At 37.0% G+C, this 14,592-nt stretch overlaps 2 protein-coding genes across 2 annotated transcripts; both read left to right on the plus strand.

Annotated features, from left to right (window-relative positions):
* Positions 1-4,603: 4,603 nt before the first annotated feature.
* LOC124635198 lies at positions 4,604-6,521 on the plus strand. Its single transcript, XM_047171019.1, has 4 exons — positions 4,604-4,760; positions 5,000-5,169; positions 5,242-6,060; positions 6,215-6,521. The coding sequence occupies exons 1-4, from the start codon at positions 4,628-4,630 to the stop codon at positions 6,485-6,487; spliced, it is 1,395 nt and encodes a 464-aa protein (XP_047026975.1). The 5' UTR covers positions 4,604-4,627; the 3' UTR covers positions 6,488-6,521.
* A 5,037-nt stretch (positions 6,522-11,558) lies between these two features.
* On the plus strand, positions 11,559-14,552 carry LOC124635067 (probable ATP-dependent RNA helicase DDX20). Its single transcript, XM_047170849.1, has 3 exons — positions 11,559-12,001; positions 12,357-12,527; positions 12,686-14,552. The coding sequence occupies exons 1-3, from the start codon at positions 11,821-11,823 to the stop codon at positions 14,485-14,487; spliced, it is 2,154 nt and encodes a 717-aa protein (XP_047026805.1). The 5' UTR covers positions 11,559-11,820; the 3' UTR covers positions 14,488-14,552.
* The last annotated feature ends 40 nt before the right edge of the window (positions 14,553-14,592 follow it).

Consider the following 14,592-nt stretch of genomic DNA (forward strand, 5'->3'; position numbering starts at 1 on the left):
AGTGCCGTAAGTGCTGTAGGTTCGGTCATGTGGAACTTGTTTGCCGGTCTAAACCCCGCTGCAGTAAATGCGGCCATGATCACCCTGGTGATGGTTGCAGCATTTCTGAGGCGGAGGCATTTTGTGTGCTCTGCTCGGGGAATCATTTTGCGAATAGCAAATCTTGCCCGGAGCTGGGCAGACAGAAGGCCATTAAGACCGTTATGGCTGAGAAGTCCCTCTCATATGCTGAGGCCAGCAAAACTATCCCAATTGTTTCTCGCAACTACGCGAATGCTACAAAAGCAGTTCCTGCCCCCACTCAGTCATATCGCAAAACCGTTTTTCTTAAGCCGAAGACCCATGCCCCTCTATCTCCCTCTTACGATAAAGCTGCTCATCAGCAAATCATTAACTCCCCTGCATCTTCACAGCCTGATGGCTGCGCTTTAAATAACCCATTCGTCGATAATAATACTTCATCACTGATAGAAATTCTTGTTAAACTTTTAAGTACAATTTTATCTTCTAATAATGCACAAATACCGTCCAACGTTGCCTATCAACTAGTTAACTTGCTCTCAAATATTAAAAATGGCGTCCCGTCAAATATTCCTACAATGGAATGTGAGGAGCGTGTGGCATAAGAAACACGACCTCATATTCCTTCTCAATAAATTCAAGCCTTTGGCTTGCTCAATTGCTGAGACTTGGCTTACCCCGAGTCTCAGTTTTAATATACCACTTTTTAATATTCTCAGATGTGACAGATCTGATGGCTATGGAGGGTCGGCTCTCCTTGTTAATAATCGTGTTCCACTCTCAACCCTAAGCCTTTCTGCTCTGGATGGTGACATGAATGTAGTCGCAGGTAGAGTTGAAGGTATCACAGTTTTATCTGTCTATATCTCCCACCCACAGCACAGGTTCTTAGGTACTATTAGAGACATCCTAAACAATATTGTAGGACCCGTCCTTGTTATGGGTGATTTCAACTGTCACCATTTTAGATGGGGTTCCAATCGCTGTGATTCTTTTGGGGAAGGTTTAGTAGAAATCTTGGATGACCTAGACCTTTGCATCCTAAATGATGGTAGTCCTACTCGTAGATCCCTCCCCGGTCAGCAAAAGAGTTGTGTAGACCTCACATTCTGTTCAGTAGAGTTGGCGGCATCAATTCATTGGGAATGTACTAGCCTTACGCATGGTAGCGACCATTACCCTATTGTTATAACTTTTCTTAATAAAACCTATTTAGAGAAAACTTCTCCTCCACTATTGAAGTACAACCTGACCAAACCTGATTGGTCGAAGTTTTCATCTTTACTGGAGGAGAAAATCAGTTTGCTTCCAAATTTAACTTCGAGTTCCCAAGTTTCTTCTGGTCACTGCCATGCTAAGAGTTGTTACGATGGCTTTATCTCGGCCATTACTTCAAGTGCAGACACTTCCTTTTCATTGCGTAACTCTGCCAGAAATAAAATCCCGTCACCGCCGTGGTGGGATCAAGAATGCACATCGGCTGTCAAAGAAAGGAAAGAGGCCGAAAAACAGTACAATGAAGCGATGAATAGCGACAATCTCCTACGGTACAGACGAGTGTTTGCTCAATCTCGGCGGCTTCTTCATAAGAAGAAACGTCGTGGTTGGGTTAAGTTTTGCACTTCTCTATCCCCTTCCACTCCCATATCAGCAGTATGGAAGAGCATTAACCGTTTTAGGCGAGGCTGCTCCCCATCTATCTCCTCCCCCATCACGAGAGAAACTGCTGAATCCTTCTTCGACAAAATTGCTCCAGCCTATGTTCCTTCATTTCCAGAACTTCTGCTACCGCCTGTAAATATTTTGGACGATCCTATGAATGAACCATTTTCGTTGGAGGAACTTGATGCGGTGTTACGTCATGTTAGGGATTCCGCCCCAGGCATAGACGGCATACCGTACTCATTTGTAGCTCATTCCGGTTCTCAAGCTAAGCAATACTTCCTGGAAATTATCAATTATTGCTATCAATATGGTTGGGTTCCTGACCAGTGGAAAGTCCAAATAGTTATTCCGCTCTTGAAACCTGGCAAGACTGCTGATGATCCGAATGGCCTTAGACCAATTGCTTTGTCCTCAGTGTTGGCCAAGTTACTGGAACACTTAATTAAAAATAGGCTTGAGTGGTTGGTTGAGTCTAGGGATTTACTGCCGAGCCACCAGTTTGGCTTTAGAAAGGGGCTTAGTACCATGGATAGTGTGGCAATTTTGGTAACCGACATCCGTACAGCCTTTTCCAAAAATGAATCTGCTGTAGCCGCATTCCTTGACATATCTTCCGCATACGACAGCGTTCTTCTTCCAGTTCTCAGGCAGAAACTGCAACAGCTGAGGATTCCGGGTAAGATGGTACAATGTATATGCGCACTTCTTATGTCTCGCTCATTAATGCTCAGAGTGCAGGGGGAGGTATTCGAGGTGAGGCAGACGTGGAAGGGCCTTCCTCAAGGCTCTGTTCTAAGCCCTTTACTCTACAATCTTTACACGGCAGACATTGGCTCCAGCCTTAATTCTAATTGTCATTTACTGCAATACGCTGATGATCTGGCGTTGTATGTTGTCAATCCATCCATCGAGGATGCTGCCACATCTCTCTGTCTCTCCCTGGACTCTCTGCACACATGGCTTCTGGACCATGGTCTCTCATTATCCGCCCCAAAAAGCTCGGTAGTGATCTTCTCCCGAAAACGACTGATCCCTCAGGTCTCAGTGAACATCCAAGGTCAAGGCATCCCCATAGCCAAAAAGGCAAAATTTTTAGGGGTTTATTTAGATTCAAAATTATCCGGTATTCACCACATAAATTATCTAATCAAAAGATGCGAACGAGTCATCTCCATTTTGAAAGCTCTTTCTGGGGTCTGGTGGGGGGCACACCCCTTCACTATGAAATTAATTTATAATGCTTTAGTCCGTAGCATTCTGGATTATGGGTCACACTTGGTGATTCCTGGTAACAAGGGTGCCTTGGCCGGCTTAGATAGGATCCAATCTCAATGCCTCCGGATCATCACAGGTTGCATGAAGTCGTCGCCTATTAACGCCTTACAGGTCGAATGCGCTGAACCTCCTTTAGCCCTGAGACGTCAGTACCTTGCTTCCCGTTTTTTGTCCAGGGTTATTCCTAAATCATCCCATCCTCTCATCCCAAAACTCAGAGAGCTTGACACTCTTTGTCACAGCTCAAAATATTGGGAACATAAAGAAATCCCCTTATTCCTTAAAGCATTCCGATTTTTTCAAAATTTAGAATCTCCTATTGCATCACATCCCAGGCTTCCTTTATTTAATTATCCCTATGATGTACTTTGCTTCACTCCTAATATATTTTATAATATTGGCATATCTAAAAACTCCCCATCGGCAAATTCGACCTTTAATGCGGTTTTGGGTGAACGATGGTCTGGGTTTCAAAGGTTCTTCACGGATGCTTCCAAATTCAATGACGGTTATACTGGAGCCGCGGTTTATTACCAGAACTCGAAAATTATTATGAAATTCAGATGCCCAAAGGAGTCTTCTATATTTACAGGCGAGTGCGTGGCATTATTGGAAGCTTGTCACTTTATAGAGTCCCATGAGATCAACTTCGGAGTTATCTTTACTGACTCCCTTAGTTGCCTCCAAGCCCTATCCCAGAATCCCTTTAGATCTAAACTCCATTGTCCTATTGTCCTAGATATCAAAAAGTCCCTTTTCTCTTGCACTCGGCAAGAGAAAGTTGTCCACCTAGTTTGGATTCCCAGTCATTGCGGTATAACGGGAAATGAATGTGCCGACGCATTGGCTAAAGATGCATGCACATCTGAATCAGCGGACCTTGCACACTTCTCCCTTCAAGGGCATGACCTACTAAACGTACCTAAATTGAGTCTTGAGACCTCGTGGCAGGAATGGTGGAATATCTCCAGCAGAAAGAAGGGTAGTTCGTACTACGCTATCCAACCGGCAGTAAAATCGAAACCGTGGTTTACTCGTTTTAAAAAATACCCTAAACAAGTTATTTCGGTTCTATGCAGGATACGTTTAGGACATTGTTGTACTCCGGTCTTCTTGCGCAAAATTCGGGTGCAGGACTCATCTCTCTGCGAGTGTGGACTGGATGAGGGTTCCCTGGACCATATATTTTTTAATTGTCCCAATAACTCATCTTTTGATTTATATGGTCGTCTCCAAAAACTGAAGATTCCTCTCCCTACTAATTTCCGTTCCCTCTTAACTTACTCCTGTCCAGAACTGCTCCAGGCGCTATTGATGTCCATCCATCGTAATAATATTAAATTATAAACTCTGGCCTATCTATTTAGACCACTGTTTGTATAAATGTGGTATATATGTTACTTGTTTTATGTTACTAACATTTTGTTATTATTTATATATGTAAATGTATTTCTGTTTGTTTCAGTGCCGTCCTACTAACACGATAAGTTACACAAGTTTGACTACAACATCAACTTAATTTTGTCTTTTTGTCAATCACAAGCACTACTTGCTTCTCCTTCCACTTGTCATTGGCAGAATCGTCGACGTTTGCATCGACATGGATTGCCATAAATAAAAATAGAATAGAATAGAACAACTTTCATTGCATATTATACGATTTAAAATGAATAAAACTATTCGTAGTAGTGGCAGAGTAGTGATTTATCACGTCTTTTTGCGGTGTTTGGCCGAATCGCAAGCGGGACAAGTTTTGTCCGATATCGAGGATGTTTATCAAAGAACTGCTGATATGACAGGTATTTATGTATCCAAAATAAGTCATTATACCATAAATAAGTTTTTATAAATGTTTTCAATGCGTAGTTTTGTGGATATCCAGATTTACGTAACTTTTAGTCTTGTTTATAGAAATTAAAAATTGAGGTTATGTTTTGTAGTTTGACAAGTCTCGTATACGCTAATCTCTAAGATTAGATACTTGAAGATAATGGACATGGAATTAATAATAAAGTACTGTTATTGTTTCTTGTTTTAGGTAAATCTGTCAACACAGTAAGAAAAATTGTTGAGGAAGGTGAAAAAAATAATGGCATTTTTTCAACACCGGGAAAAAATCGCAAAGGTCGCCCGAAGAAAGATTTAGATAATTTCGATTTATGTGCAATTAGACAAAAGGTTCACTTCTTTTACTCAGTGAAAAAGCAGGTACGTTTCATTCTTACACACACATTTCATGAATTAAAAAAAGCAGATTAAATACAAAATACAATGTTTCAGGTGCCTACACTGAGAAATTTACTGCCGGTAGTGAGAGAGGACTTGGGTTATGATGGAAGCCGTGAACATCTCAGAAAAATATTACACTCTCTGGGTTTTTCATATAAGAAATGTAAAACAGACAGATCTGCTCTAATAGAGAAACCAAACATAGCAGCAAAGCGGGAGCAATATTTGAAAATTATTATGGAGAACAGAAACCTGCCTCTAGAACTACAAAAAGAAATAATATATTTAGATGAAAGCTATATTCATTCATCATACAAGCTGAAAAAATGTTGGCAATCAGTTGATGTCAGCGGAGTGAAACACAACATATCAAAAGGCAAGAGATATATAATCGTACATGCGGGGAGTGAGAAAGGATTTGTTCCAAATGCCCTTTTGATTTTCAGTGGCACAAACAAAAATGATGACTATCACTCAGAAATGAATAAATATAACTTTACAAAATGGGTCACTGAAAAATTAATCCCCAACCTAAGGGAACCTTCCATCATTGTGATGGACAATGCTCCATACCATTCGGTTGTCTTGAACAAGGCACCAACTAGTATTTCAAAGGTTGCTGAGATAAAGTTATGGTTATTGGAAAACAATATAACTTTTGAGGACTCTCTCCGTAAACCTCAATTATTAATGCTTGTGAAGCAGCATAAACCAGAGCCTATTTATGAAATTGACCATATTTTAGGAGATCATGGTCACACTGTGGTACGCCTTCCACCTTATCACTGTGACCTGAATCCTATAGAGTTGATATGGGGAATTGCAAAGCATAAAATTGCTTCGGTCAATGTTGGATCCAGTGATATAAAGGTATGTAGCCTAGTTTCATCATTCATTCCCCTGCCCTTATCCCAATTTCATTTGGGGTCGGCGCAGCATGTCTTTTTCTTCCACACATTCCTATGCATAATTATTTAATATTGCAATGTAAGAACGATTGTTAATGATTATTTCTTTTTTAAAGGTGGCTGCTGAACAAGCATTTTCAGACATTACTGCCGAAGACTGGAAGAACTCATGCAAGCATGTAATGAAAATAGAAAAAGAATATTATGACAGAGGTGCCATTATGTACGAACAGATGGAACAACTAGTCATAAATCTAAGAGATGACAGTAGTAGTGATTCAGAATTAGAATATTCCAGCGATTCTGAAGGTGCAGGAAGCTCAAGCCAAAATGTGAGCTTTTCTGGCATTGAATATTTAGATGAAAGTGTTTTTGATTCATCTGATTGAATTGATTGATATTAAAATAAAACTTCAAACAAAATGTGTTCATTCATTATCCCTGTAACCAAACTATTTGTCAATGCCTAACAATCTCATTGTTAAAACTGCCTTCGGGGCATGATTATCTGTCTGTAGGTAGGTACTTATTACACAGGCTTCAGCATCCCTTGTTAACATCGTTAATACTGGACATTGAAGTGTCCAAGGGACATCGCCTACTTAGGATTGAATATCTCCAAAAAACACTGAAAAGCAAAATAAAACTATTCTTACGTGCATCGGCCTAGAAGTCAGTGTATAATGGATGTACCTGAGTGTATACGCCACCGACTTCTAGGCCGATGCACCTAAGAATAGTTTTTTTTTTTGGTTTTCAGTGTTTTTAGGAGTCGGTTTTATTTTTTTGTAAAAAGTTTTTTATTTTTAGCTTTTCAGTGACAAGCATACTTGTCACTATCCGCATAAGTGGAAAGTTCTCATCAATACGAATAATATAAGCCCAAACACGAGGTAGTTTACATATTCAGTTGTCGAGTTCCCTCGACCTTCTCTGGTCTCCATCATCAGGTTAGCTCCAAACCTTCACTGTTGCAAAGGTCTCGTCAATACAAACAATATAAGCCCAAACACGAGGTAGTTTGCATATTCAGTTGCCAAGTTCCCTCGACCTTCTCTGGTCTCCATCATCAGATCAGCTTCAAACCTTCACCATTGCATAGTGTTATCAGACATACGCCTTAGTGCCTAGTTTTTACCCTGCATATGCCTACAATTTTCGAAAGTTACCCTCGATATCTCAGGGTTTCCATCATCAGATCCTGACCTGGTGATTATGGGACCACCTGGGAGGTAAACCCTATCAAACAAAAAAAAAATTTTGCAAATCGGTCCAGGCATCTCCGAGTAATCGGTGAACATACATAAAAAATAAAAAAGATCCCGACGAATTGAGAACCTCCTCCTTTTTGGGAAGTCAGTTAAAAAATAACAAATATCAAAATCTGTGAGTCGTAGTATTTCGGGTTGCCACAGGTGCGATACTGCTGCCCTCATTTATTCCACACTCTTTTTTGCCAAGCTGTACATATGTCATGGTAGTTGTGCTGTCAAATAGGTGCTCTTCGTGACTTATTTTTGCTATTTTATAGAAAATCACTTGTGTTTACTTTTAAGACTTTACTATTTCAATAGTGAATTTATCAACGAGTATGCCTACGTGTTGTATCGTGAAGTGTGGTGCAAGTAAGCACAAAAATCAAGCTGGATTGTCTTTACACAGGTTAGTAACCAGTTTTTGCTAGATTCTACATAAACTAATTCACATTGGATAAAAAATATGTCACGGAAACATGAATTGATGGTGAAAGTACTTATATTTAAGTTTATTTCTGTATAAAAAGCTATATTTAGAAATAAATGTTGTTTACAATAACATGTCATATTGGCATAGTGCTGTACAGTTGTCATAACTGTATCGATATAATATCCACTTTTATAATTCAGCTTTTACTAATTTGAACAACAGAAGTTACTGTTCCTAAGACACTGAGCCCTCAGAGTTGTGTATTATGTTGAATAGAACATCTCTATTTTGTTATTTACTTAACCACTCTAACGTCCGTGGATAGTACAGTATCCAAGAAAAAAGTAGCGTCATACGCCCATGGATACTATAGTATCCAAAGCGACGAGTTGTGTTTAACTCCATCTATTTTAAAATACGGTATTATTTGTTGAGTTTTGACAGATTATCTATATAGCTGATGAAATAGTTCGACGAAAAAATAAGAGATGGTAGTGTAACAAGCTTTTGACAAAAAAAAAAAAAAATTAAGTTCAGTTGACGCGTTTCGACGTTCGTTTCGTTAAGTGTTTTTATAAGTGTCAACTATTATGTCGTTTTGTTTTATTTATTTTACAAGTGTTATACATCAAAATAAACTAGAAGATTTGGGCTTTACGATGATGTTTAAATATCACAGTTTTAGCTGATAAATCTAGTCTAATTTTAACTTCAAACGATTGTTGTTTCGAAAAAAGTCCGGTCAAGGTCATATGCCAATCTTAGTTTTGTTTATACATATTTTACAAATTTTGCATTAAAATATTATATTTAATATCGTAATAAGCAAAATAATACATTTTTCAAACAGAAATATACTAAATTCATTGAAAATTTCGTAATAGCCTTCTCGAGCGCGGGAGACATCGCGGTAAAATTACGAAGAGTAGTGTTTTGTTTCGATTTAATTAAAATACTTAGAGTTAACCGAATATAATCAAATATACATCAGAAGAAAGGGTAATAAGCCTAGTTTGTTCTGAAAATATTTTATTGATAAAATATGCAACAGTTGTCCCTTATATTTTAAAATGGTAGAAATAAATGTGTTTTTTTCTCCTTAAAATCATGTTTAACCCGGATTTTAGTATCAAAGATTATAACTAACGATTTTAAAATATCATTAACTTTGATCTGTATTCTTTAACCATTTTTTTCGTATTTTTTTCTTTATTTTAGCCATTACGGTTCAGTAGCTGTATAGGTTTTTTGTTACGACGAAGTTGCGAGTCGCGCGTGGTTCGGGTGCCGCGCGCGGCTGGACGTTAGAGAGAGAAACGGTCGCGCGGCCCGGACGTTAGAGTGGTTAAGTACTATCTTTTCATCGCGGTATTACTCGCGTTCCGACGGATCTAATTCCCGTACCCGAACAGTAATAGCCTATGCCCACCGGGTAAAGTGTAGCTTTCAAATCGGTCAACTTGTTTCGGAGCCTATGCAATCCAAACAAATAATCAAAGTATAGATAAGTTCAAGTTTTGATGTTCTTTAATTAAAAAACATTTTTTGCAGGTTTCCTATACGAAATGATTTAAGGACAAAATGGTTAGAAGCTATTGGTGAGGAAAATATTAATCCCAGACATAAATATTGGTATGTCTGTTCGCTTCACTTTGAAGATAGTTGTTTTAATAGAACACTGGATATCTTAAGATTACGTGACAACTCTGTTCCCACATTATTTTTGGTAAGTCTTAAGATAGTTTTTTTTTTTGTTAGACAAATCCTATGTAATTACATTATTAGTACAGTATATCTCTCCGTTCAATCGAAAAAAAAGTCGTGGTGGCCTAGTGGGCAAAGAACCAACCTCTCGAGTATGAGGGCGCGGGTTCGATTCCAGGTCAGGCAAGTACCAATGCAACTTTTCTAAGTTTGTATGTACTTTCTAAGTATATCTTAGACACCAATGACTGTGTTTCGGATGGCACGTTAAACTGTAGGTCCCGGCTGTCATAGAACATCCTTGGCAGTCGTTACGGGTAGTCAGAAGCCAGTAAGTCTGACACCAGTCTAACCAAGGGGTATTGGGTTGCCCGGGTAACTGGGTTGAGGAGGTCAGGCAGGGCAGTCGCTCCTTGTAAAGCACTAGTACTCAGCTACATCCGGTTAGACTGGAGCCGACCCCAACATAGTTTGGGAGAAAGGCTCGGAGGATGATGATCTCTCCGTTCAATCGTTATTAAAGGAATATTGTTTTTTTCAGACACCCAAAGAAGGCCCCCAGGAGTCGTTGGTTTTACATGATATTACTAACATCAGAAAGCATAATGATACTGCCACATCAACTGATGTGTTCCCATTGCCATTATCCTATGAAAATATAAAACCAAAGCATAGGAGTTTGTTTCGTTTGACGAAAGCCTATTTGAAATAATAAATAATTACTTTGCCTGTGTTTTGTTTTTTTTCATAGGTATCACCCTACTGAAATGACTCCTCCCATTTGGTTGATGTTGTTGAGGTTATTAGTATCAGTGAAGTTAATGTGATAGTTAGTTCTATGACGAAGAAATTATTTATACTCGCTTATTTTTATGCACCCAGTAAGACTCGTACGTACTTCTAACTAGAATACAATATCGATATTTGTTGAATCCGGTAGTGGTACAACCCTAGTAATGGCAGCCATTTTAGTTACTACTGCAGACTGTAGGTGTGCACGTTTTTTTCGTGACATTTCCTGTCCCTATAGTTATATGTCAATGATCGTTTGTCGTTATCATAGATATAATATTACTAAACAAGATTGCGCACGCTCAAAATATATATTTACGAAAATGAACTCTATTCTAACGCAATAAGGTACTAAATTGGTTGCATAATACACAGAGGCAAATCCGAGCCGAGAGGGATAGTTCGAACGGAGGCTGTTTGTCTCTTTCTAACACCTTGCCAGCATAAAAAAATGTTGTGATCAAAAGTTTTGTCTTCCCAAAAAACAATTGAATCACATAAAATTTTTATCTTATTTTAACAATTGTAAGTCAACATATTAATAACAATCGCATTAATTTATTCGTATTTATTATTAAAACATAAACAACATAAATTTTTATTTTTTTTCTAGCGGTAACCCTGAACATTCTTGGCGCGTAATCAGCATTTAAAATTTTGTTTATATTTTTTGTATTAAATCAATTTAAACTATTTAAATGGTGAAAAAGTGTTGCGTTTATACTTGTAAAAGTGAATCCTATGGTGGTTGCAATATATCGTTCCACAGGTAAGCTAATAATAACATTTTCGTAAACCAAACAACTAGGGTGCCCATGAATTCTTGTAACGAGTCAAAATATGGGTAATGGATTTTAAAACTGTTGTACTATTGTTATAGCTTCCCAAAAAAAGAAAAAAGGCGACATAAATGGCTCAGCAGTCTATATATGAAGTAGAAATACAAAAAAAACAGTCTTCACTTCGAATCTTCCTGCTTTTATACTGCTAATTCCCGCTAATTATTAAAAGCCTTTATTAGTATCTTAAGGGCACAAACTGCGTAAGTTAAAACTTCAATACCAATCTGTGTTTAATAATCTTAGCAAATTCGGATTTGTCTCACATAGCTTAATCTCATAGTCACCCTATTAGAAAGGGACAGACAGCCTCCGTACTAACTGTTTCACTCGGCTCGTTTTTTGGGTTTATATGCGCAGTCCTGTTTACTAATATTATGTCTATGGTCGTTATTCTACTTTACGCAATAAGTTTTGACATTTTCATATTTTTGACAATGACAAATCGAATAGTTTATTGAAACGAAGAGAGCACCGGTTTACAATATCAAAATTAAATGGGATAATTGTCTCCGGTTCTAATTTGATATTTTGCTAGTGTAAATTGAGCTCGAATTAAACGTATTCTCGTATAAAACTTACTTTATCCTATACATAATAAATCAAAGTTTTCCTATTCATAATATTATAGTGTAGATTTTCTTACGTGACTGAGGTGTGCTCTGTCTTCACAATCTTGTTGATAATCAAAATAAATTACAATGGTTCTCGCTCATAATATTAATGAAGGGTTGAGAACTCAAGACGTTCAAATTTCGGAAGATGTTACCTTTGAAACGATGCTGCTTTCGCCAAATACTTTAGATGGTTTGACTAATTGCGGTTTTTATAAACCTTCTCCTATTCAGCTACACGCTATACCATTAGGAAAATGTGGTTTCGGTAAGTGGTGCCTGTGTTTTTTTTATTTATATTTATATGTAAATAGTTGCTTTCCGCGCTTTCACCTCCATACTGGGGAAAGTTCTGCTTGGACCCCCAAAAAAACAGCGTGTCTCACTGGGGACAAGGCATCTTCTCAACAGTCTAAGAATTTTTTAAATTTCAGATTCAGCAGTTTCAAACCCTTTCCATACAAAAAAAGTTTCCTCTTTACAATATTAGTACAGATAGAATAGTTGCTAGCTGCTTTGACTGATATGATTGAGTTAGTTTCTTCTTCTATAATTTTTATTTGCTTAAATAATATGATGACAAGATAATTATGGTAATTACAAAAGAAATTAAAAACTTTCAGATCTAATACTTGAAGCTAAGTCAGGCACTGGTAAAACAGCAGTTTTTACAGTAATAGCCCTGGAAAAACTGGACTTGAAGAAAGGCTTGCAGACTATTATCTTAGCACCAACTAGAGAGATTGCATCACAAATATCCAATGTCATCACACAAATTGGATCACATTACAAAAGTAAGTGCTGGTCATCTGTTACATACTTATATGTGATACAAACTCATTAAAGAATGTACCAATGTATTTTATTTTCTCATAATTATGTTGTGAATTTCAAAATGTATAATTAATAATTATGTAAGCTTATGTATTTATAATTTCTCACATTGTTACAGATTTGAATGTTGAAGTAGTAATAGGTGGATTGCCTGTTCATGAAGACATAGCTAAATTAAAGAACAAAGTGCATGTTGTTGTCGGAAGCCCTGGGCGACTAAGGCATTTGATCCAAGCAAATCACATGGATATATCAGCTGTTCGATTATTGGTTCTTGATGAAGCAGATAAATTAATGGATAAGAATTTTCAAGCAGACATTAACTATATATTTTCAGTATTACCTAAAGAAAAGCAAGTCATAATGAGTAGTGCCACTTATCCTCAAGTATTAAAATCTGTTATGACTAAATATGTTCAGAATGCTCAACACATTTGCCCTGACAGCACAACAGTACTCATAGGAATCAAACAACTAATACTAACAGTTAAAAGTAACTCAAATATTGTAAGACAAACTAAAAACCGATTTGATGAACTGCTTAAAATATTATCAAAAAAGAATTTCAAACAATGTTTGATCTTTTGCAATTACCAAGTAAGAGTAAGAGGTTTATGTCAGATGTTGTTGCGTGAAAAGTGGCCTGCAGAGAAATTACATGGTCAACAGGAACAAACTGATCGTCTAGATGCTCTAAAAATGCTGCAAGATTATAAGTGTAGAATATTAATATCTACCGACTTAGCAGCTAGAGGTATTGATGCGTCCAATGTAGATTTAGTTATAAATTTTGAGCCTCCTTATGATTGGCAAACATACTTGCATAGAATTGGAAGGGCTGGAAGATTTGGATCTTATGGTACTGCTGTCACTATCCTTAGTGAAGGACAAGAAGAGTCAACATTTAAAAAAATGATTAGATCTATTAATGGTTTGGTGTTTAAGAATTTTTGGGACGAAGAAAACATAGATCTTGACAATTGTGATGATTGCATCGATACATTATGCTATAAGGGCATTGAAAAAAATGAAGTGTATGCTAAAGTCATAGACAAATTAACAAATAGAAATTCTAAAAATGATGAAGAAACAGAAAGTTTTGAGGCATTATGCAAGTCATATCAAGAAACAAAAGAAATTGAAATTGAATCATTTGATGATTTACTAACTTGTTTTAAGTCACACAAAGAAAGTTTAACTGAAGTTAGCAATAATGAATGTGCTCTAAACTTAAGTATGCAAACCAAGGAATCTTTAAATTTGAATACAAATGAAAATATAGAAAGCATTGATATTAAACATTCAAAGAATCAGAATGTAAAGGAATGTATAAAAGAAATATGTAAAACTAACATAAAACATGAGGCACCTCTGGAAACCCATTCAGATGCCCCAGATACATCGTTACACACTCATGAATTATCTGATTTAGAATATAACGAATCTTTGAAACCGTTGTTGGAAGCAGGGCTTCCAACATCTTTTCAATCCAGAAAGTACAAAACAAAGAAAAGTCATCCCCCACAGCACCATGATTATGGAAATGAAATTAAAAATACTTCACAAAAGCATACTACAAAAAAAGTTACAAAAGTGGTAAATAAGAAAAGAACTACGCATAAACAAAGAAAAACAAGCATTAGTGAAGAAACTGACAAATGTTTGGCTGGAAGGGAATTAGTAACTTCTGGCCGAGAAAAACATCGAAAAGTCTCATTTAAGTCAACATGCTCCGATGAAACAATAGATAATGAGATTGAGAATCAATATAGTCGCGATACCAAAAATGTGTCGCCATTGTATAATCAAGAAATAGATCAGTTTGCTAATTTAAGATATGTGAATTGGTATAAGAACTTAAAAATGCATGTAGAACAAGTTCGAATGTCCTTGTATATTGAAGAGTTATCCAAGATATAGAATGAGATATTGTAAATTTGTATAAATAAAAACCAGTTGATGTAAATAAAACATATCAAAATGTTTTAATTTTTTTATTGAGACCCACAATTGCCAGTTAAGTTT

The sequence above is a fragment of the Helicoverpa zea genome, chromosome 12 (assembly GCF_022581195.2).
Source record: "Helicoverpa zea isolate HzStark_Cry1AcR chromosome 12, ilHelZeax1.1, whole genome shotgun sequence".
NCBI classification, from domain to species: domain Eukaryota; kingdom Metazoa; phylum Arthropoda; class Insecta; order Lepidoptera; family Noctuidae; genus Helicoverpa; species Helicoverpa zea.

Bases quoted from the DNA above. Each gene is read 5' to 3' on its own strand.
- LOC124635067 (XM_047170849.1), top strand. From the start codon at position 11,821: ATGGTTCTCGCTCATAATATTAATGAAGGGTTGAGAACTCAAGACGTT. The intron at 12,002-12,356 runs GTAAGTGGTGCC...AAAAACTTTCAG, and splicing joins ATTAGGAAAATGTGGTTTCG to ATCTAATACTTGAAGCTAAG. The intron at 12,528-12,685 runs GTAAGTGCTGGT...ACATTGTTACAG, and splicing joins AATTGGATCACATTACAAAA to ATTTGAATGTTGAAGTAGTA.
- LOC124635198 (XM_047171019.1), top strand. From the start codon at position 4,628: ATGAATAAAACTATTCGTAGTAGTGGCAGAGTAGTGATTTATCACGTC. The intron at 4,761-4,999 runs GTATTTATGTAT...TTCTTGTTTTAG, and splicing joins AAGAACTGCTGATATGACAG to GTAAATCTGTCAACACAGTA. The intron at 5,170-5,241 runs GTACGTTTCATT...ACAATGTTTCAG, and splicing joins TTTACTCAGTGAAAAAGCAG to GTGCCTACACTGAGAAATTT.